At 50.0% G+C, this 16,919-nt stretch overlaps 1 protein-coding gene across 2 annotated transcripts in view; it reads right to left on the bottom strand.

Annotated features, from left to right (window-relative positions):
- LRRK2 (leucine rich repeat kinase 2) overlaps positions 1-16,919 on the bottom strand; it is a 2,266,429-nt gene that overhangs the window by 1,068,260 nt on the left and 1,181,250 nt on the right. For both annotated transcript variants that reach the window (XM_078680082.1, XM_078680090.1), the window contains one exon: positions 2,988-3,076. In XM_078680082.1, the coding sequence (XP_078536208.1) occupies positions 2,988-3,076 (89 nt within the window). The remainder of the gene's footprint in view (positions 1-2,987; positions 3,077-16,919) is intronic.

Below are 16,919 nucleotides of genomic sequence, written 5' to 3'. Positions count from 1 at the left end.
AGAGACGAATCCAGTGTCGGGAGAAGTGTCCAGACCACTGGCCTCCCCAAGCTCATCTACCCAGTCCTGGCTTTACTGGAACTGTTGTGCCAGAGGGTCCTCAGACCCCCCCAGTCCTCCTTGTCATCCATCTCCTGATAAACAGGTAAAAATGATGGAGCCGGGTCGTAGGTGAAGGCGTCACCCATCGATGCCTGAGACGGCACCGGACCCTGACCGGGGCTGAAACTGGGGTCGACGTCATCCGAAGACGGCGCCAGGAGCGACACCCTCGGGGTCGGCGCCAGCGGAGTTGTGAGGTCGACTGGCGACGACCCGGATCCAGGCCTGGATCCTGCGGGGCCCTGCAGCGTTGTGACCGGAGTCGACGACGGCGCCGGGGCCGGAGCCGCCGGCCCGCTTGGGCTCCCAGTCAGACCCGCGGGGCCCGAATGCGCCTCAGCAGGTTCCGATGGAGGGAAGTGCGACCCATTGGCCGTGAGGAAGGCACTTATATCCTCCAGCGTCGCTTGAAGCCCAGAGACCGGCGGGTATGGAGCTGGACACAGCGCCTGCGGCTCCGACGGAGCCGTGTGGGCGGTGTCGCCCGAACCCCCGGCCGCATCGCACTAGCATCGCGGGGGAGTCGGAAAGCAATGACGCCTCTTCAACTTCTTTTTCTAATGCCTCGACTTACCTGAGGACTTGGAGCCCGACAAGTGGTGGTGACTCGTCGAGCTGCGATGACTGCGGCTCCACGACCAGTCCCTCGACTGTCTCCTCGACCGGGACCTCGAGTGGCGCGGAGCCGACCTCCGGAGCCTGAGCAGCTTACTGGACCGCTCCTGTCTAGCCTTCGAGGTCAAGGCCCGGCAGTCGGGGCACGACTTATCATCATGGTCGGCCCGAGGCAATAAAGGCACCGACGGTGGGGGTCGGCCACCGACATCAGGCGGTGACAGGCCTCGCAAGGTTTAAACCAGGCATCCCTAGCGGCACCACGAGTCCAAGGTCGACTCGAAAGTGATCAAAAGAGATCAAAAAGTTACTAAAAAAATAAGTAGAGTACTGCTCTTTCCGGATCTGTGCTTGCTGGTGTGGAAAAAAGAAGAACTGACGTCAGCGCGCGAGGGCGGCGTCTAAGTACTCCGATGACGTCATCCCGGGGATCACGACGCCTACGGCGGACCCGGAGCCGCAGACGACGACTACCGAAGGGCAGGGGTACTGCTGACGAAAACTTTCCGGATCCAGTCGGACGCCTGGGGATATTCTAAGGTAAGGAATCAAACACTAACCTGTTTCTTTCAGATAGAGTATTAAGGAATTCCCAATGTTAACACATAAGAAGAGTAGGTCTCACAGAAATGAAAAACAAATGTAGGTGTTTTTCACTACCAGGACATGCAAAACTTAAAAGTACATGTCCTACATTTTACTTACACAGCATCCTGCCTTATCAGCTATCTACAGCCTATCTTAGAGGTGACTAATGTGTAATAAAAGGGGAGTATAAGGCTTGGCAAAGAGTTTTAACTGCCAAGTCAAAGTGGCAGTAATCTGCACACACAGGCTCTGCAGTGACAGGCCTGAGACATGTTTAAAGGGCTACTTGTGTGGGTGGCAGAATTAGTGCTGCAGGCCCACTAGATGCATTTAATTTACAAGCCCTAGGTATATGGTATACCACTTTACAAGGGACTTATTAGTAAATTCAATACGTCAATTGTATACACCAATATTACCATGTTTAGGGGAGAAGCAAGTGCAATTTAGCACTAGTCAGCACTGGTAAGCAGTGATAAAGTGCTTAGAGTCCTAAGGCCAACAAAAAGAATCAGCAAAAAGAGGAGGTCAGCAGGCAAAATGTTTGAGGGGGAAGATGACCCTAAGGATGATAGGTCTAACAGACAACACTTTGTTTATATGTGTCTGCTTTGAAATCATAAGAAATTCAATGACTGGAGAATTTCTATATAGTTTTTGAACACACTGACTTTTCTACTGTATTTTTAATATGATTAGTTTCTTTTAAGAACATAAAAGCAATATAAAGAAATACTGAATCTAAGAAGGCAATATTTGTTTATGGCTTGAGAGATATAATGGTGTAAGCATACTTTGTGTAAACAGAGATGGAGTATGCTCATCACAAACATAATTTGGCAACCTTGGGGACTTCTCCGTGTCCACTGTGGCAATACTTCACAAATGGCCCAACAGAGTAAGGGCCGTCAAAGAATTGGCTATATGTCAGCCTGCCTAATTAAGATGGGTGGTCATATAGCCTTTTTTACTGTCTGTCAGCGTAACAAAAAACCCTGGCGGTAAGTGCAGTAAAAAACGAAAAATGCCTTACTCACCATGTGAGCTGACTCGGATGGTAAGAAGGTGCATTTTTAGTTTTTTACTATCCCTTACCACTAGGGTAACTCACATGGCAATGGGGGCATAGCTACTTTTATTTTCAAAATTTGAAAATAACTTTGTTTTTGAAACTTCACTGTATTGCTCTGCCATGTTTGGCTGAGTTGTATGGTAAATTTGTAATGCATACACAGGAACATCATGAAGGTGGTTCATATAAATGGTAGAAATGCCCATCGGGCTGAATGACATCTCTACTTTTGGCAAGAGGGTAATCCATCAGAGCGACAGAGTAATTTACTCCTTCTCCTTGATGGAGTACAATCTGTCTGCCAAAATATAGATCAGTCACTTAGTTCTTCCTACTGAACATAGGTTCCAAGACCCCGGATATGGGTGGCAAACTGTAATGTTTAAGGGCATTAGTGAAGATCTCAGGATGGAGAATAGCTTATTTTTCTAGAGCAATTACAACAGCAGCAGAATAAAATCCAGGCAGTGCAAATATGTAAAAACATATTTGCTAATATTTGGAAAACATTAATACACTTTATTTAGAGTGGCAGTAAAACATCAATTTACTATGGATACAATGAAACAAAAGTAACACAAAGTACATCAGCAAATAATGTGATACAAACCTGTGCCATGATTTTACAGAGCCACTGTGGGTCTACAAAATACAGATCTCTCAGCTGCAATGCAGGATCTTCAAAATGCAGAAGCACACCTAAATATAGAAAGAATCTATTCATCAGAATTATAATGCTTTTAAAACAAACTTATGTATCTTGCCAGATAATATTGAATTATCTGTAGCATCCCTCATTAAACTAACATGTACTACACACATTATCTTTATACAAACATCCTTTTAAATTCTAAGAACAATTTATGTCAGTGGGAAACATCATTCTAAATAAAAATGGTCAGCAGTATGACATTGATATAATTCAATGGAGAATAAGAAAGTCAGGATAAGAAGAAAATGTATAACAGAAGTCCTTCCTTTACTTTGTTACAACAGCATGCCTATTTCAATCTTTAGTCTGAAAATGTACACTGTAGCATCCAAGAAGATTTAAATTATGGAACATAAAAGTGTTTCCACACTTATCGCTCGACCATTAGATTTTAGCTCAAGAGACGATAATAGACACGGGATCCTTAAAAGCGGATTGAATTAAGTAGGACCAATTCTCACAGATATTTGTTTTTTTAGCTCCCCACAGTATAGTAAAGGGGCCATTATTTTATACTGGTGAGTAGTGTGTTTTAATTTCCAAGTCTTGTGTATTTTGTGCTAGATGTAGAGTATGGATTATTGAGCACATGCTTCCATCTGCTGAAGTAACATATAAAGGAAATGTAAATGAAAACCATTATTTACCCACAAACAGATGAAGGCATACCCTTTAAACAATAGTAAAACCAATAATATTAAACTGAAGTGCAAAGATTGATGTACAGAAATGAAGAGCCCCAAAGCATATCAACATGTTGACTGAACAGTTGAAAGTGGAGGATGAGACCTAAAAGCTCTAGATCCAGCATTTGTTCTAAATAACATTTTTTTTCAGTCATTAGGACTGACAGATTGGGAAGATATTGCCAGGGTAAAATAGAGTGTTCATTATGGGATTTCAATGGGAAGGGAGAAAAGTATTGTAAAGGTTCAAGTCGATAGTCCAGTCATAGACTTTGTTTGCAGCAAAGGTGTTCCCACTAAACAAATAATTCTGATGTCCTGGCAACTCTTGTTAGCAGGTCTATCAGATTTAAAAGTAATGGGCTACTCTTAATAAGACACCAAACAAGAAATATATATACCAGCTCAATTAGTTTTGATTTTACATTTTTTATAAAATATCACAATTCTTTTCATTAAAAAAAGATTTTTTTTCATTTTTTAATTTACAACCACAAATCTTTAATTATTTATACATGCTTGTATTTGTATGATTCATAACGCACAGCCAACATTGAATTATTAGTCAATCTGACAATGCAATACAAAACAGTAAATCAATATGAATATAAAAATTCATCAACCCACTTGACTCATTATCACTCATTCCAGACAGTCAGTCAGTCAGTCAAAGTTTCTTTATATGGCCATAAAAGCACACAAATAAAAACATTTATACACACAATGGCTAAAAAGATTACCATACATACATAAAGAATCCATAAAATCCAAGTAAGTTTTCTAAGGCTAAATGTGTCAACAATTAAGAATAAGAAATATTGCATAAAAACAAGTTCAAATTGCAACTTAAAATTTAAAATTCGACATATAAAGTTTGAAAGTGATAGAGTTTTGACAAAGTAAACAGACCACATAATCAAGCCATGCCAAGCACTAATGTACAAGTTACTTACCTTCAGTAACGATGTATCTGGTAGAGACAATTCTAGCCGCAGATTCCTTAACGTACAATTATCCCCAGGCGTGAGACTGGATCCGGAAATTTTTCTTTGCCACAGCATCTCTGCGCGCCAGGGACGGTACCACGTGACTCCACCCTGACGTCATCCGCGGGTGTGACGTTAGCGAGGTCACATAAGCCCAATCCCGGCACGCTAACTTCAGTTTTCTTCGGAGAACTCTTCCGCGCCACAACGCGGAGTCATCACAAACAAAAATGTGGAGAGTATGGGAACAGTGTGCGAAAAAGTGAAAATAGAAAAGGGAGGAATGAAAGGAGAGGAACAGCACCAGATAGAAAAGTGGCAGGCACTAAGGTACTGAAAGCAATAGCAGGGAAAGAGCAGAGCACCGGTCTGAGGATCAACCCTGCGAAACTAAGGCGACATCCTCCCTGGAGGCAGAAAAATATGTGAAAAACGTCATAGCAGACGAAAGAGAGCCTACTATCACAATCCACAACAGTGAAGGGCGACAAGTCCGGAACAGATGAGTAACGGCAAATCACACCAAGGTGACACCATCAAGGAGGGACGTATCCCCTGGAAGGAGCTAAAGGCTGAGGTACAGCAGAGGAGGCAGAAACTCCAAGCAATTAAAAGGGAAGAAGAGTAAAATTAGGCCCACACACTGACAAAAGCACAAGTTACTACTTGTGTAACGATATATCTGTGAGAGACATTAGTTAGTGATAGACTCCTTACCTTAGAATATCCCCAGGCGTCAGACTGGATCCGGAATTTTTTGCGTAGCAGTACCCTTGCGCGTCGGTAGGCGTCGTCTGCGGCTCCACGTCCGTCGTCGGCATCGTCGCGCCGTGATGACGTCGTCGGAGTACTTAGATGCTGCCTCCGCGTGCTGACGTCAGTTCTTAGACACAGCTTTTCCGCGCCAGAAGCGCTGAGCCATGTTAAAAACCATGTAAATTATCAAGAAGGACTAGCTATGTTGTGAAAAAAGAAGAAGACTCAAGAGGTACGTATGTAGGCAAACCATTTGGTTTGGTCATGAAGCCCTCACCCACCAACCTAGTTGGTGGCATGCTTCATCATCGGGCCCACCACAGTGACACCAAATGTGTCCCGGGTGTGCTTCGACTCCAGATTACTGAGGAGCTGGTATACTTGCTGAGTGTGCAGTGTTGGTGAGTGTGAAAGTGATATTTAAAAGCTATACAGTGGGTCCCAGTACCCGAGGGTGGTTGGCTAAACTTTAATCACTGGGCCCCTGTTAGCAACTAAAAAGGCAAACGGACGCGTTGGAGTAAATTATGGCCTCCTTCGTCCTGTGTGGTCTACATGTTTCAGCCAGGCCTTTTATTTACAACTGGCTTTCCTCAGGACCAATGAGTATGTGAATGTGCAAATAAATAAAAATATTTAGTGATTGTGTTGTTTATAAAAGTGTTGCACTCGCTAAGGTGCGTTACGTGCTAGAGGGGGATTCCCTCTGCTTTACCATACACATAACATGGATGACACAGACAGACTTACAAGGTAGAGTCAATTAGCATGATAACTTTAGAAACACAACGTAATGCCGGCTACTAAGGTGTGTGAACGACCTAAAACCGGCAGAGTAACGTGGCCATGCTGGTTGCATGGCTGGTGTGGTTTTAAAACCGAAGTGGGGGTGGTGGGCTAAACAGCCGGGTAAGACCAGGGTGAGGTACAGGTAAGAATAATGCATTTTCCTAACACTTGCTGTTTGCTGTTAAAGCTTCCTTGGGTCACCTGGCAGGGGGAAAGGACCCTAAATTTTGTTGAGAAAGGCAGACATTAGCGCCAAACCTGTGGCCGAAAAGTTGGCGGACCTCAACCAGGCGTGGCGACGAACCGTCGTTGCCATCGCTCTGCCCAGAGAGTCGGTGGTGTCCAATCCACACCGGATAGAGTAACGTGCCGCATCTCGGCCTTCCACAAGGGCTTGGCCGAGTTTAGCCCGTACCTCCAACAGGCATTCTGGCAGCACGTCCGCGACCGTGTCCCACAGAAAGTGGGTGTAACGGCCCAAGAGGCACGCGGTGTTGGAAGACCGCAGTCCCAGACTCAGGGATGAGAATACCTTCTTGCCGTATTGCTCGTACCTCTTGGATTCCCTGTCAGGCGGAGCCGACAGGAATGCGGTCTGGGAATTGGAGGCCTGGATCACCAGGCTCTCAGGGGTGGGATGGGTGGACAGGAAACAAGGGTCGCCCAGGGCCGGGCGGTGGCGTCTGGCCACGTTCCTATCTACAGGCGACCCTGCAGCGGGCCTGAACCAAATGCCCAAAAGAACATCAGTCAAGGCCTCATTAAACGGCAGCAGAGGCTAAGCCGAGCTTGACTGCGGTTTAAGGACCTCAGTGAGGAGGTTAATCCTCACGGCCGCGACGGGGAGTTCAAGGCCCAAGGCCCTGGCCGCCCGCGTCAGCACCACACTGTAGGTAGCCCCCTCCTCCGTAGCCATGGTAGGGGGGAGACAAAGCCAGTGTCTGGTGATGTGTCCAGACCACTGGCATCCCCAAGTCCACCTGTCCAGTCCTCCTGGGACTGACACTTCCGTGTCAGAGGGTCCTCAGACCCCTCCCAATCCTCCTCATCACCCATCTCCTGGTACTCAGGGGTGTCAAATGATGGGGCCGGCTCATGAAAGTTAAACTCTCCGAACGGCGTCTGAAGCGGCGCCGTTCGGGTGCCAAAGCCGGATCGAGGGAGGCCTCGGGGACGGCGCCGCCCAAAGACGGTGCCGGGGGTGACACCTGAGGGGTCGCGCCAGGGAGGTCGTGAGGTCCACTGGCGACGACCCGGATCCGGAACCGGATCCAGTGGGGGCCTGCGGCGCCGGGACCGAAGTCGCCGACGGCGCCGGAGCCGAAGCACCCGGCGGCGTCGGAGCCGAAGCACCCGACCCGCTAGGGCCCCCAGACGGGTCCGCTTGGCCCGAAGGTGCCGCGGAGCCCGTCGGAGAAGAGAGGGACCTCATGGCCATGAGGAACCGCTCGATCTCCTCCTGCATCGCGCGCGGCCTAGGTACCGGAGGGTATGGGGCCGGACGCGACGCCTGCGACTCCGATGGAGCCGCGGGGGCGGTGCCACCAGAACCCCCGGCCGCGTTGTGCGAGCATCGGGGGGAGTCGGAAGAGCGATGACATCTCTTCGACTTCTTATGCTCACCTGACGACTTCGACCCGGAGGGGTGATGTCGACTCCCGGAGCTCCGATGGCTCCGCTCCTGCGACCGGTCCCTCGACCTCCGTCCGGACCGGGACCTCTCCTGGTGCAGGGCCGACTGCCGAGCTCGAGTCGCTTGCGGGACCGCTCCCGCCTAGCTTTCGAAGTCAGGGCCCGGCAGTCTGAACAGGTCTTGTCGTCGTGGTCGACGCCGAGACAGTGGAGACACCGATGGTGAGGGTCGGTGACCGACATCAGTCGGTCGCAGTCCTCACAGGGTTTAAAACCTGGCATCCCTACCGGCACAGTTTCGGAGTCGAAGACTCGAAAAAGAATGATCAAAAGAGATCAAAAAAGTTTAGTCAAAAAAGACTAAGGTACCACTTTTTCCGGATCTGGCTGGCGCGGAAAAAAGAAGAACTGACGTCAGCACGCGGAGGCGGCGTCTAAGTACTCCGACGACGTCATCACGGCGCCCACGACGCCGACGACGGACGCGGAGCCGCAGACGACGCCTACCGACGCGCAAGGGTACTGCTACGCAAAAATTTCCGGATCCAGTCTGACGCCTGGGGATATTCTAAGGTAAGGAATCTATCACTAACGTGTCTCTTTCAGATCCAGGGTGTAGGGATGCAGAAGAACACATGAACCAACCGTCCAAGTACCAGCAAAGAAAGGGTGGAACAATTAAGCAGAACTAAGCATTTCGGAACCAAGCTGAAGGTCCTCGCAGAACAGGAAGGGCAGGTCGTGAAGGAATCAGCAGCTAGAATCGTCTCTACCAGATACATCGTTACCGGAGGTAAGTAACTTGTACATCTGATAGAGACTACTAGCCGCAGATTCCTTAATGTAGAATAGATACCCTGGCCATACCCAGAGGGAAGGAGGGGCCTGTGAGAAAACCTCTGCAGCTTGGAAGAAACACAGGGTGCCAATAGGGGATGTGTCACGGGGACAGGAAGGGCGGCCCAGCCACCACCAAGCAGAAATAAGCAAGAACAAGGCGAAGGGAAGACCAGGATACCCCAAGCCTATCCAAGGTACAAGGGACATCTGCCAGAAACCCCCAGAGGGACAGACAGCACCAAGGAAGAAAAGGACCACCCCAAACTCCAAGACGAAGAGGCAGAAACGGAGGCAGAACCCGCCGCAGGAAAACGCATCCACAGTGAAGGGGGAGGGAGGGCAGCCGAACAGGCATCAGCCTTAGGCAGCTAACAAGGCAGGAACGTACCACAGCCAAGAATTGCAAGCGTGAGAAGAAAGACACAGTCGCGCAAAGCTCCAGCAGAACAGTGGCAGGAGCACAAGGGTACACATGAAGGCCCACAGCGGCAGACTACAATGACCAGGCATGCGCAGCCTGCAGCTGGAAAATACCATGAGGCAGTGCCCCCGGAACCACCCAAGCGCAAGATGAAGGCAGAGGCCAAGGAACTCAAGAACAACCCCCAGAGGAGTACCGTTCCAGAGACGAAAACCAACCCACAAAAGAAGTGAGACCGGCCAGAAGAGAAAGAAGAGAAATACGTAGGACGGACCTAAGCCGTCAAACAGAACACAGACGAAAAACTAGGAGAATCCTAGCCCCCCTGGTACACAAGACAGAGGACCATGCCGAAACGCCAGACAGGAAGGCAGAACACCATGACACGACGCTGTAGACTGCATGCCAAAGCCGGTCTAGCGATGAAGCGGATACAGAGAGTGACAGAATCCGGACCGAACCCGTGCTAAGGCAAAAGACAAAACAAATACCGCACCAGCGGAATACCATGACACCAGGAAAGACGAGGAACCCTCAAAAGAGTGTCCACACCCTGCTTAGGACAGAGCTGCACAATAGCTACAAGTACCCCACTTAGGGTATGACAAGTCCCAAGGAAAACATGGGAACACCTCTTAGGGAAAAACTCCAGCAGCGAAGGACAAGAACATAAGGGACCTGTGGCAGTACAACAGACGGCTTACCAATCAGCCAAAAAATACACAGATGGCCCAACCCGAGGGCCTATACGGGTTTACCAACAGCCAAAAAACCAGACCACAAAAGTCAAAGGGCTGTACCAGCAGCCAACAGTACAGAGGGGCCAACTTGAGGACCCCGAAGGCACTTCAAACCACACAGAACACACAGACGGGTCAACGGAAACACTAGACCCAAGAAAAAATGTGGGAGAACGCTTCACATAAAGCACCGGAGGACAGACAAGCCAAGCTTACGGAGGGGGAGGAGTACGGAGCCCCGAAAGGAGCCATTGACTGGCGGAGTCCGCGTGGGTGTTAAACAAAAGAACCCCATCAAAGGGCAAGTCAACTAGATGCTCCCTAATATTTTCTGGAAAAACTCCATCCCGCGACCAAGCATGGCGGTGGAGAGCCTCAGAACTTGCCATAGTGCGGCCGAGAGCATCAGAAACATCCAAGACTGAACGGAGAATAAACGCAGCCAACTCCCGGCCATCCAACATATGGTGCCGCAGATCAGCGCGGACACCTTCGTGGGAGACGAGAGACAGAAGGGACTCCACTGAGTCCCACAAGCTGGAGGTAGCCCGTGCCAATACACAAAGCGTGTTAAGCGCTCGCAAAGCAGCAGTAGAGGAAGCGAAGATGTTCCATGAATCCAGCAACCGGGCCTCCCATGACGGAGGAAACACCACCAAGCGCAAGGAAGGAAAAGCAGTCTGCTTAAGATGGTCCTGGGTAGAAGGGTGGAAAGAAAGGTAGACTGGGTCATGAGGAGCAGGACGGTGGCGGTGCAAGAGCGGCTGATTTACCCGATCACCCGTGGCAGGACGCCCCCAGAAGAGAATTAAGGAGCGAAGCTCTGAACCGAAGAAGCAGCTCCCGTCCACCAGAGCCGTGGTGGAGAACCTCTAACAAATGGTCCGCAGGGAATGGGTTGACGGGGTCGCCCATCCGCAAAATACCAGTGGCCATGGAAATGGCACAGACAAAAGCTGCACGTGCCTCCGTAGGGCGTCGCGGGGGAGAGAGCAATTCCTCCGTGGGAGACGGCTGTAAACTACATCCCCATCCCCGAGTACAGCTGGAGGAAGAAACAGACAGCCCCTGAAAGATGGAAGATCCACGGACGAATTGGGGGCCTGAGGGGACTCCAAGGAAGGTGGAGAAGCCTGGTGCGCAACCAACAGCGAGTTGCTGAAGAGAGGGTCTGGGGGCTGTGGCTGCGGGGACGGCAAAAGAGCCCTCCCTGGAAGACGCCAAGGAAAAAGCAACGACACGACGTCCCGTCTCCGGAGAAGAGGAGACAAGAAGATGACAAACCTCTGGAGAAGAGGGGATCTCTGGAGACGAGTCGATGACCTGACGCGACACGGCGCCGTGGAGTCTGCCACAGGCGCCGCCGTACAACGTCGACCGGTGCCGGATCGGTCATCGGGGCGCAGTCGACCTCCACCACCACTGGTGACCTAGGAGAATGGGGCGGGGTCAGAGCGGCAAAAGAACGGTGCAGAAAAGGCGGCACTTGACCTCTGACAAGGCAGCTGCCTGTGTAGAGGGCTGAGAGGGGCCTGGCCAGGCACCCCGGCCCCTAGACACCACCCGCGGCGCCACCAGGGCCAACAGCCGTCGGTGACGGAACGGCGTCGGCTCAGCCTCCGGCAAGGCAGGCGCCTGCCCAGAGGACCGAGGGGACTCAGGGATGAACCGTGAGTCCCGGCGACCTCCTACGACACCACAGGGACCCCCTCGGGCGTTTGCAGTGAGGCAGATACGCCGTGGATCGAAGAGGGTAACCCCATAAGGCCGCACCTCCATGACCCCACACCCCCAAAACCTAAAGCCGAACTCGTCTGTGCCGGGGTCGAAGCCGCCGGTGACTCCGCAGAAGCTCCCGCCCATGGCAAGGGATCCGCAGACGTCTCAGGAAGAGGAGGAGGGGCCAAAAAAGCCTGCAGAGCCATAGCATAGGCCTCCATCTGGGCCCCAGTCGCCCCAATGCCAGGGAACGGCGGGTAGGGTGGCGACGAACGAGGCCGCATGTCCCGAGGAGAACCCACGCCCTCTGCAGAAAGGGGACCAGGCCTCGGGGACAAGCTGTAAGACTTACCGGTGGGCGAGCGCAGCCCCTGGGGCCTCGGTGAAGTACTATGCCGTAGTTAGAAACTGCGGTTTCTGGACCCTTCCGTAGGGGACGGAGGTGGTGACGACACCGATCTGGACAAGCGGGCCGAAAGTAGGTTTATCCGGCGCTCCCGCCGGGACTTCGGCATCAGATGCTGGCAAGCGTCGCAGTACATAGAATCAGGGTGCTCGCCAAAACACCACATACAAATAGGGTGAGGGTCCATCACCGACATCTGACGCGTACAAGTACACGTCTTGAAGCCTAAAGGCATTCGCACACTGTTCCTCAACACAAAAAGCATGAAAAGAAGGCTTGAAAACAGGTCAGGGACACAATCCGGATCCACGTTACACGCGGAAAAGAAGGAAACTGACAACAGCAAGCAGGGGTGGGGCTTATGTGACCTCGCTGACGTCACGTCTCCGACGACGTCAGGGCAGAGTCACGTGGTACAGCGCCCGGCGCGCAGAGATGCTGTGGCAAAGACAATTTTACGGATCCAGTCTCACGTATGGGGATAATTCTATGTTAAGGAATCTGCGGCTAGTAGTCTCTATCAGATAATGTACACATACGTTTCCCAGAAACCATTAGACGAAGTTCAGTCTGGCTACGCCATGAGCATCTTCTTCCTGTGTCTTAGGGCTCCTATAAAGAAGCTTGTCACATCAAAACAGATCTTGGCGGAGGAAAGCATTTGTAAGAATAATAGTGCAGACCTTACTTGAACAAATCAACAAGATCTGAGAAGGGAAGAAGGAAAATGCTACTTACCAGTATGCATCTGTTCTTGGCATGTAGAGCTGCAGAGTCACAAACTGTTCATAGGTCGCCATCTGGTGGTGGGCCTGGATGATTCCACTTGTTGTTGTCCTGGAAGAAGTCTTTGTAGTCATAAGATACTTATCAGGGAGATGTTCCAACAGGGTCTCCAGCTCATCATAATGAGCCTCATTATACCTTGCCAGTAATGCCTGTGTATTGGCAATCTTTTAAACATTAGCCGCTTGGGATGCCATCCGCTTACCGGAGGCATCTAATCATTTAGATTCTTTATTAGGGGGTGGGGCATCCCCTGAGGTTTGTTAGTTGGCTCTCTTTAAGGCCTTAGAAAGCACTAATGAGTCTAAAGGGAGCTATCCTTTATTATAAACTGGGTCAGCAGGGGCAGGCTTATATTTTTTCTCAATCCTAGGATTGATAACTCTGGCTCTGACAAGGTCTTTAAAGACCTCTGGGGCATGTTTGATGACCCCCTTGAGCATTGGTAGTGTTATTGTGGACCTTTGGAAAGGTGTGATTGTGTCCATAAGGAAGTCATCATCTACGGGGTCAGTGTGCATATCTACCCCATGAAACTGAGCAGCCCTGTGTAGTAGCTGTGAAAATCCTATGGTGTCGTCTTGAGGGGATGGTCTAGAGGGATAAATGTCCTCCTGGGGCACATCAGGTGCACCTGGCTCTTCATAGTCTTCCTGGGGGGTCATGTGATGGTGAATTAGGATCCCTAGGGTCTCCAAATGGTTCTTCATTGTCTCCGTCCCCAAAGTCCACATCCTCATCTATAGGTGGTGGAGTGTTTTGGGGTAATGGTGAGTTTATAGGAGAAATGTCAAGTTCAGGCACCAATGGAGGTGGTGAGATGTCCCTAATGGGAGAAGTCTGAGCTGGAGGGTCCAATTTCCTCTTTTTAGGCTGCAGTATTATTTGACTTGTTTTGGGGTTTTGTAGAAGAGTCTTTTGGAATGGGTCTGGCTTATAAAGCTCTTAGCAGTGTCCTTTTTGGGAATGGACTTTTTCGGGTCCGAGAGTTTGTCTGCTGTAGCTATAGGAGGTGTTTTTAGCTCCTTTTGCTTTTGATCGGAACCTTTCTTTGATTGAGGACCGTAATGTTTTTTTGGTTCGGAAGGTTTAGGTTCCGAAGATGTTTCCGGTACCGGTTGTTTAGGTTCTGGGTGTTTTTTCGTTTCTGGTTGTTTAGAATCCGGATTTTTTTTGGTTCCGGTTGCTTCAGATCCGAAAGGTTTCTCGGTTCTGGCTGCTTTGGTTCCGACTGTTTCTTCGGTAGGGGTTGCTTAGGGTCCGAAGATTTTTTTGGTTCGGGGTGGCTAGATTCCGAAACCTTCTTCAATGGGAGTTGTTTCGAAAACAGAACATGGTCGGAGTGAAGGGAAGGTTGACTGGACCCGAGTCACCTGAAGGCTTTAGTTTCATCTTCTTTGCCGGGCCAGAAGGCGGGGCGTGAGAAGTGTTAGAATGGCGTCCACCTAGGCCCAAGGGTGAAGGTGTTACTATAGCCTTGTCCGACATGGAGGGGTGAGAGGGGTCAGTAGGGTCGTCGTCTGTACTTATGACCCATTGACCTGGTGGAATGCTGTAGTCATCGTCTGCTTCGTCATCGGCCTGCTGACCATCTTCGGAATCGGGGTCTTCGGCTTGAGAATCAATGACCAACTGTTCCTCGGTGCCTTCTAACTCCTGTTGATCAGACTATGTTGTCGACTGGAGGTGCTGAAGCTTGAGCCATGGCGCTACGAGCCTGTCGATCCCTGATGGTTTTCTTCGACGTGAAGGAGGTGCAGGGCTAGCAGTGTCGACTTTCACGTCGTGGCGACAAACAGAGGTTGCAGACTTGGTGCAGATCAGTGTGGTCGGAATTTGTGTCCACACTGAGGGCACTTTTTGAAATGTGCCCCTTCCATCTGCCAGGGGCCCGATGGCGCAGGTGGGCCCGACGGCCCGGGTGGACAACCAGAATCGAAAGATAGAGGTTTTAAACGATGCGCGTTGAAGAGGGATAACGATCGAAAACAATACCGACTATACGGTTATGGTTATGGATTGCGCGTTGGAAGGTCGATCGGTAACAAACCCAACCGGGAACATGAAAAAACATCCGAGCCCGATGGCGGAAAAAAACAATCTGAAGATGGAGTCGATGCCCATGCGCACTATTATCCATAGGAGGAGTCACCTTTCTTCCAGGACAAGAAAGTGTAATCACCTGGGCCCACCATCAGATGGGGACCTAAGCACCGTGTGTGATCTGCAGCTCATATGCGTCGAACGAAATGTTTTACAAACAGGAGCAAAACATTCACAGAAAAAGATGAAGTGTAAAGTGTCCTGTTTAGAGAAATTGTCACATGGGCATGGCTTCAAAGCAGCAGGCTTTGTAAAGCCTTTGGGAAAAGCTAGTAAACAGTGAATATTTCAGTCTAAATCTGGTTAGCACAATGCGATGCTGCACATTGGTGACTAGTGACAAATATGGCTGTAAGCGTGAACTCAAACTCAGTGTAATGTAGTTTCTCACCGTAGGCTTTGCAAATTCCTGGCCCACCCTTTTTCCCTGTTGTCTTGTCAGGAACAGATTTTTGATGCTCTTAATATCTACTGGACGTAGAGGCTTAGGGTTGGTGTACAAGTCATCTTGACAGCTCCATAATGTACCTTAGCCAGGGAATACGCAGCGCATTCCAGACTACATTCATCCACACTCATAACATACACTCTTTTAGTAACCCCAGAAATAAGTTTGTTTTGTACAAATTTGCTCAATATAGAGACCACTTATCATTTAGTTTTCCATTATTGTGCCTTGATCTGGGGTCTCCACATGATGTTGGTCAACAAGCGTTTTGGTGGATTATGGTGGTTCCTGTCAATGGCTTTTTAACCCATTCGGTGCTCAGGACGGCCGGGAGCCATCCTGAGACACAGTGGGCATGTGCTAATGACGGCTCCCGGCCGTCCTGGTACCCACCCATGGGGGAAGCGCTGGCGCTCCCTCCGTGGGCCGCCCATCATCCTGCCCCCACCTGCAATGGGAGGGGAAGCCCTTCCGCTTCACACTCCGCCCCCCCACCACGTCATGTAATGACGTCGGCGCGCCTTGGGGGTGAAAATGTTGTGGATGGGTCTGCCCCCCTTGGGGAGGGAGCTCTATAAATAGATTAAAAAACAAAAAGGCATTATGTGGCCACTAGGCCACTAGGGATTTTTTTTTAATTTAGAAAGTGCCTTTGTGTCGGGGAGTGGCCCCTTGGGCAAGGGTCGCTCCCCTTGGGGGCTAATTTTTTTTAGTAGTGGTCTGCCCCCTTGTGGGGGCAGACTGAATTAATAAAAAAGTTGCTGTGAGCCAACTAGGCCACCAGGGATTTTTTTATTTTTTATAAATAAGTGTTTGGGGGTGCGGCCCCTTAGACAATGGCTGCTCCCCTTTGGGAATCATTTATTGTGGCCGTTTCTGCCCCCCTTGGGGCCAGATCGGCCTTGTTATTCTAGGCCAGTCTGCCCCCAAAGAGGTAGAAGCCACTAGACACCAGGTCTTTTTAAATGTTAGTGTGGGGTTGTGACCCCTTGGGCAAGGGTCGCTCCCCCTTTATGAGGGTGAATTTTTTAGTTTGTTTCTGCTCCCTCTGGGGCAGATCGACCTCATGCTTTTAGGCCACTCTACCACCTTTGCTTGGCTGGTGGATAGTGTGTGGACTAGTGCATTATTTGCATATGTGATTGTAATGTGTTTTTAGGTCGAGGAACTAAAGGCTGTGCTTGCACAGTCTTTGGTTGGAGATTTAATGTTTTTTAGACGGGGCTTGAACCCGCCTCTCTCCTCCATCTCTCCTCCATTGGCTGGCTTCCTAAACGGAGGCCAGCCAACGGAGGAGAGGGGCATCACTCCAATCAAGCCCCGTCTCTTTCGGATTCGGGGCGTGTTTTTGGCGTTCTTTCCACCTGTGACGTCATCTGTCACTCAGAACGCCAAAAACACGCCCCCGAATCCGAAATTTTCGGACATTTACGACCGCCATTTTTTTCTTGTTGTTGTTGTGAGGAAAATTTGGTTTTTTTGTTGTTGTGAGGAACAGCTTGTAAATACTGTCAAATC

This window comes from Lissotriton helveticus, chromosome 1_1, assembly GCF_964261635.1.
Source record: "Lissotriton helveticus chromosome 1_1, aLisHel1.1, whole genome shotgun sequence".
NCBI lineage: Eukaryota > Metazoa > Chordata > Amphibia > Caudata > Salamandridae > Lissotriton > Lissotriton helveticus.
Note: the sequence above shows the minus strand (reverse complement) of the source record. Positions and strands in the feature narration are given on the sequence as shown.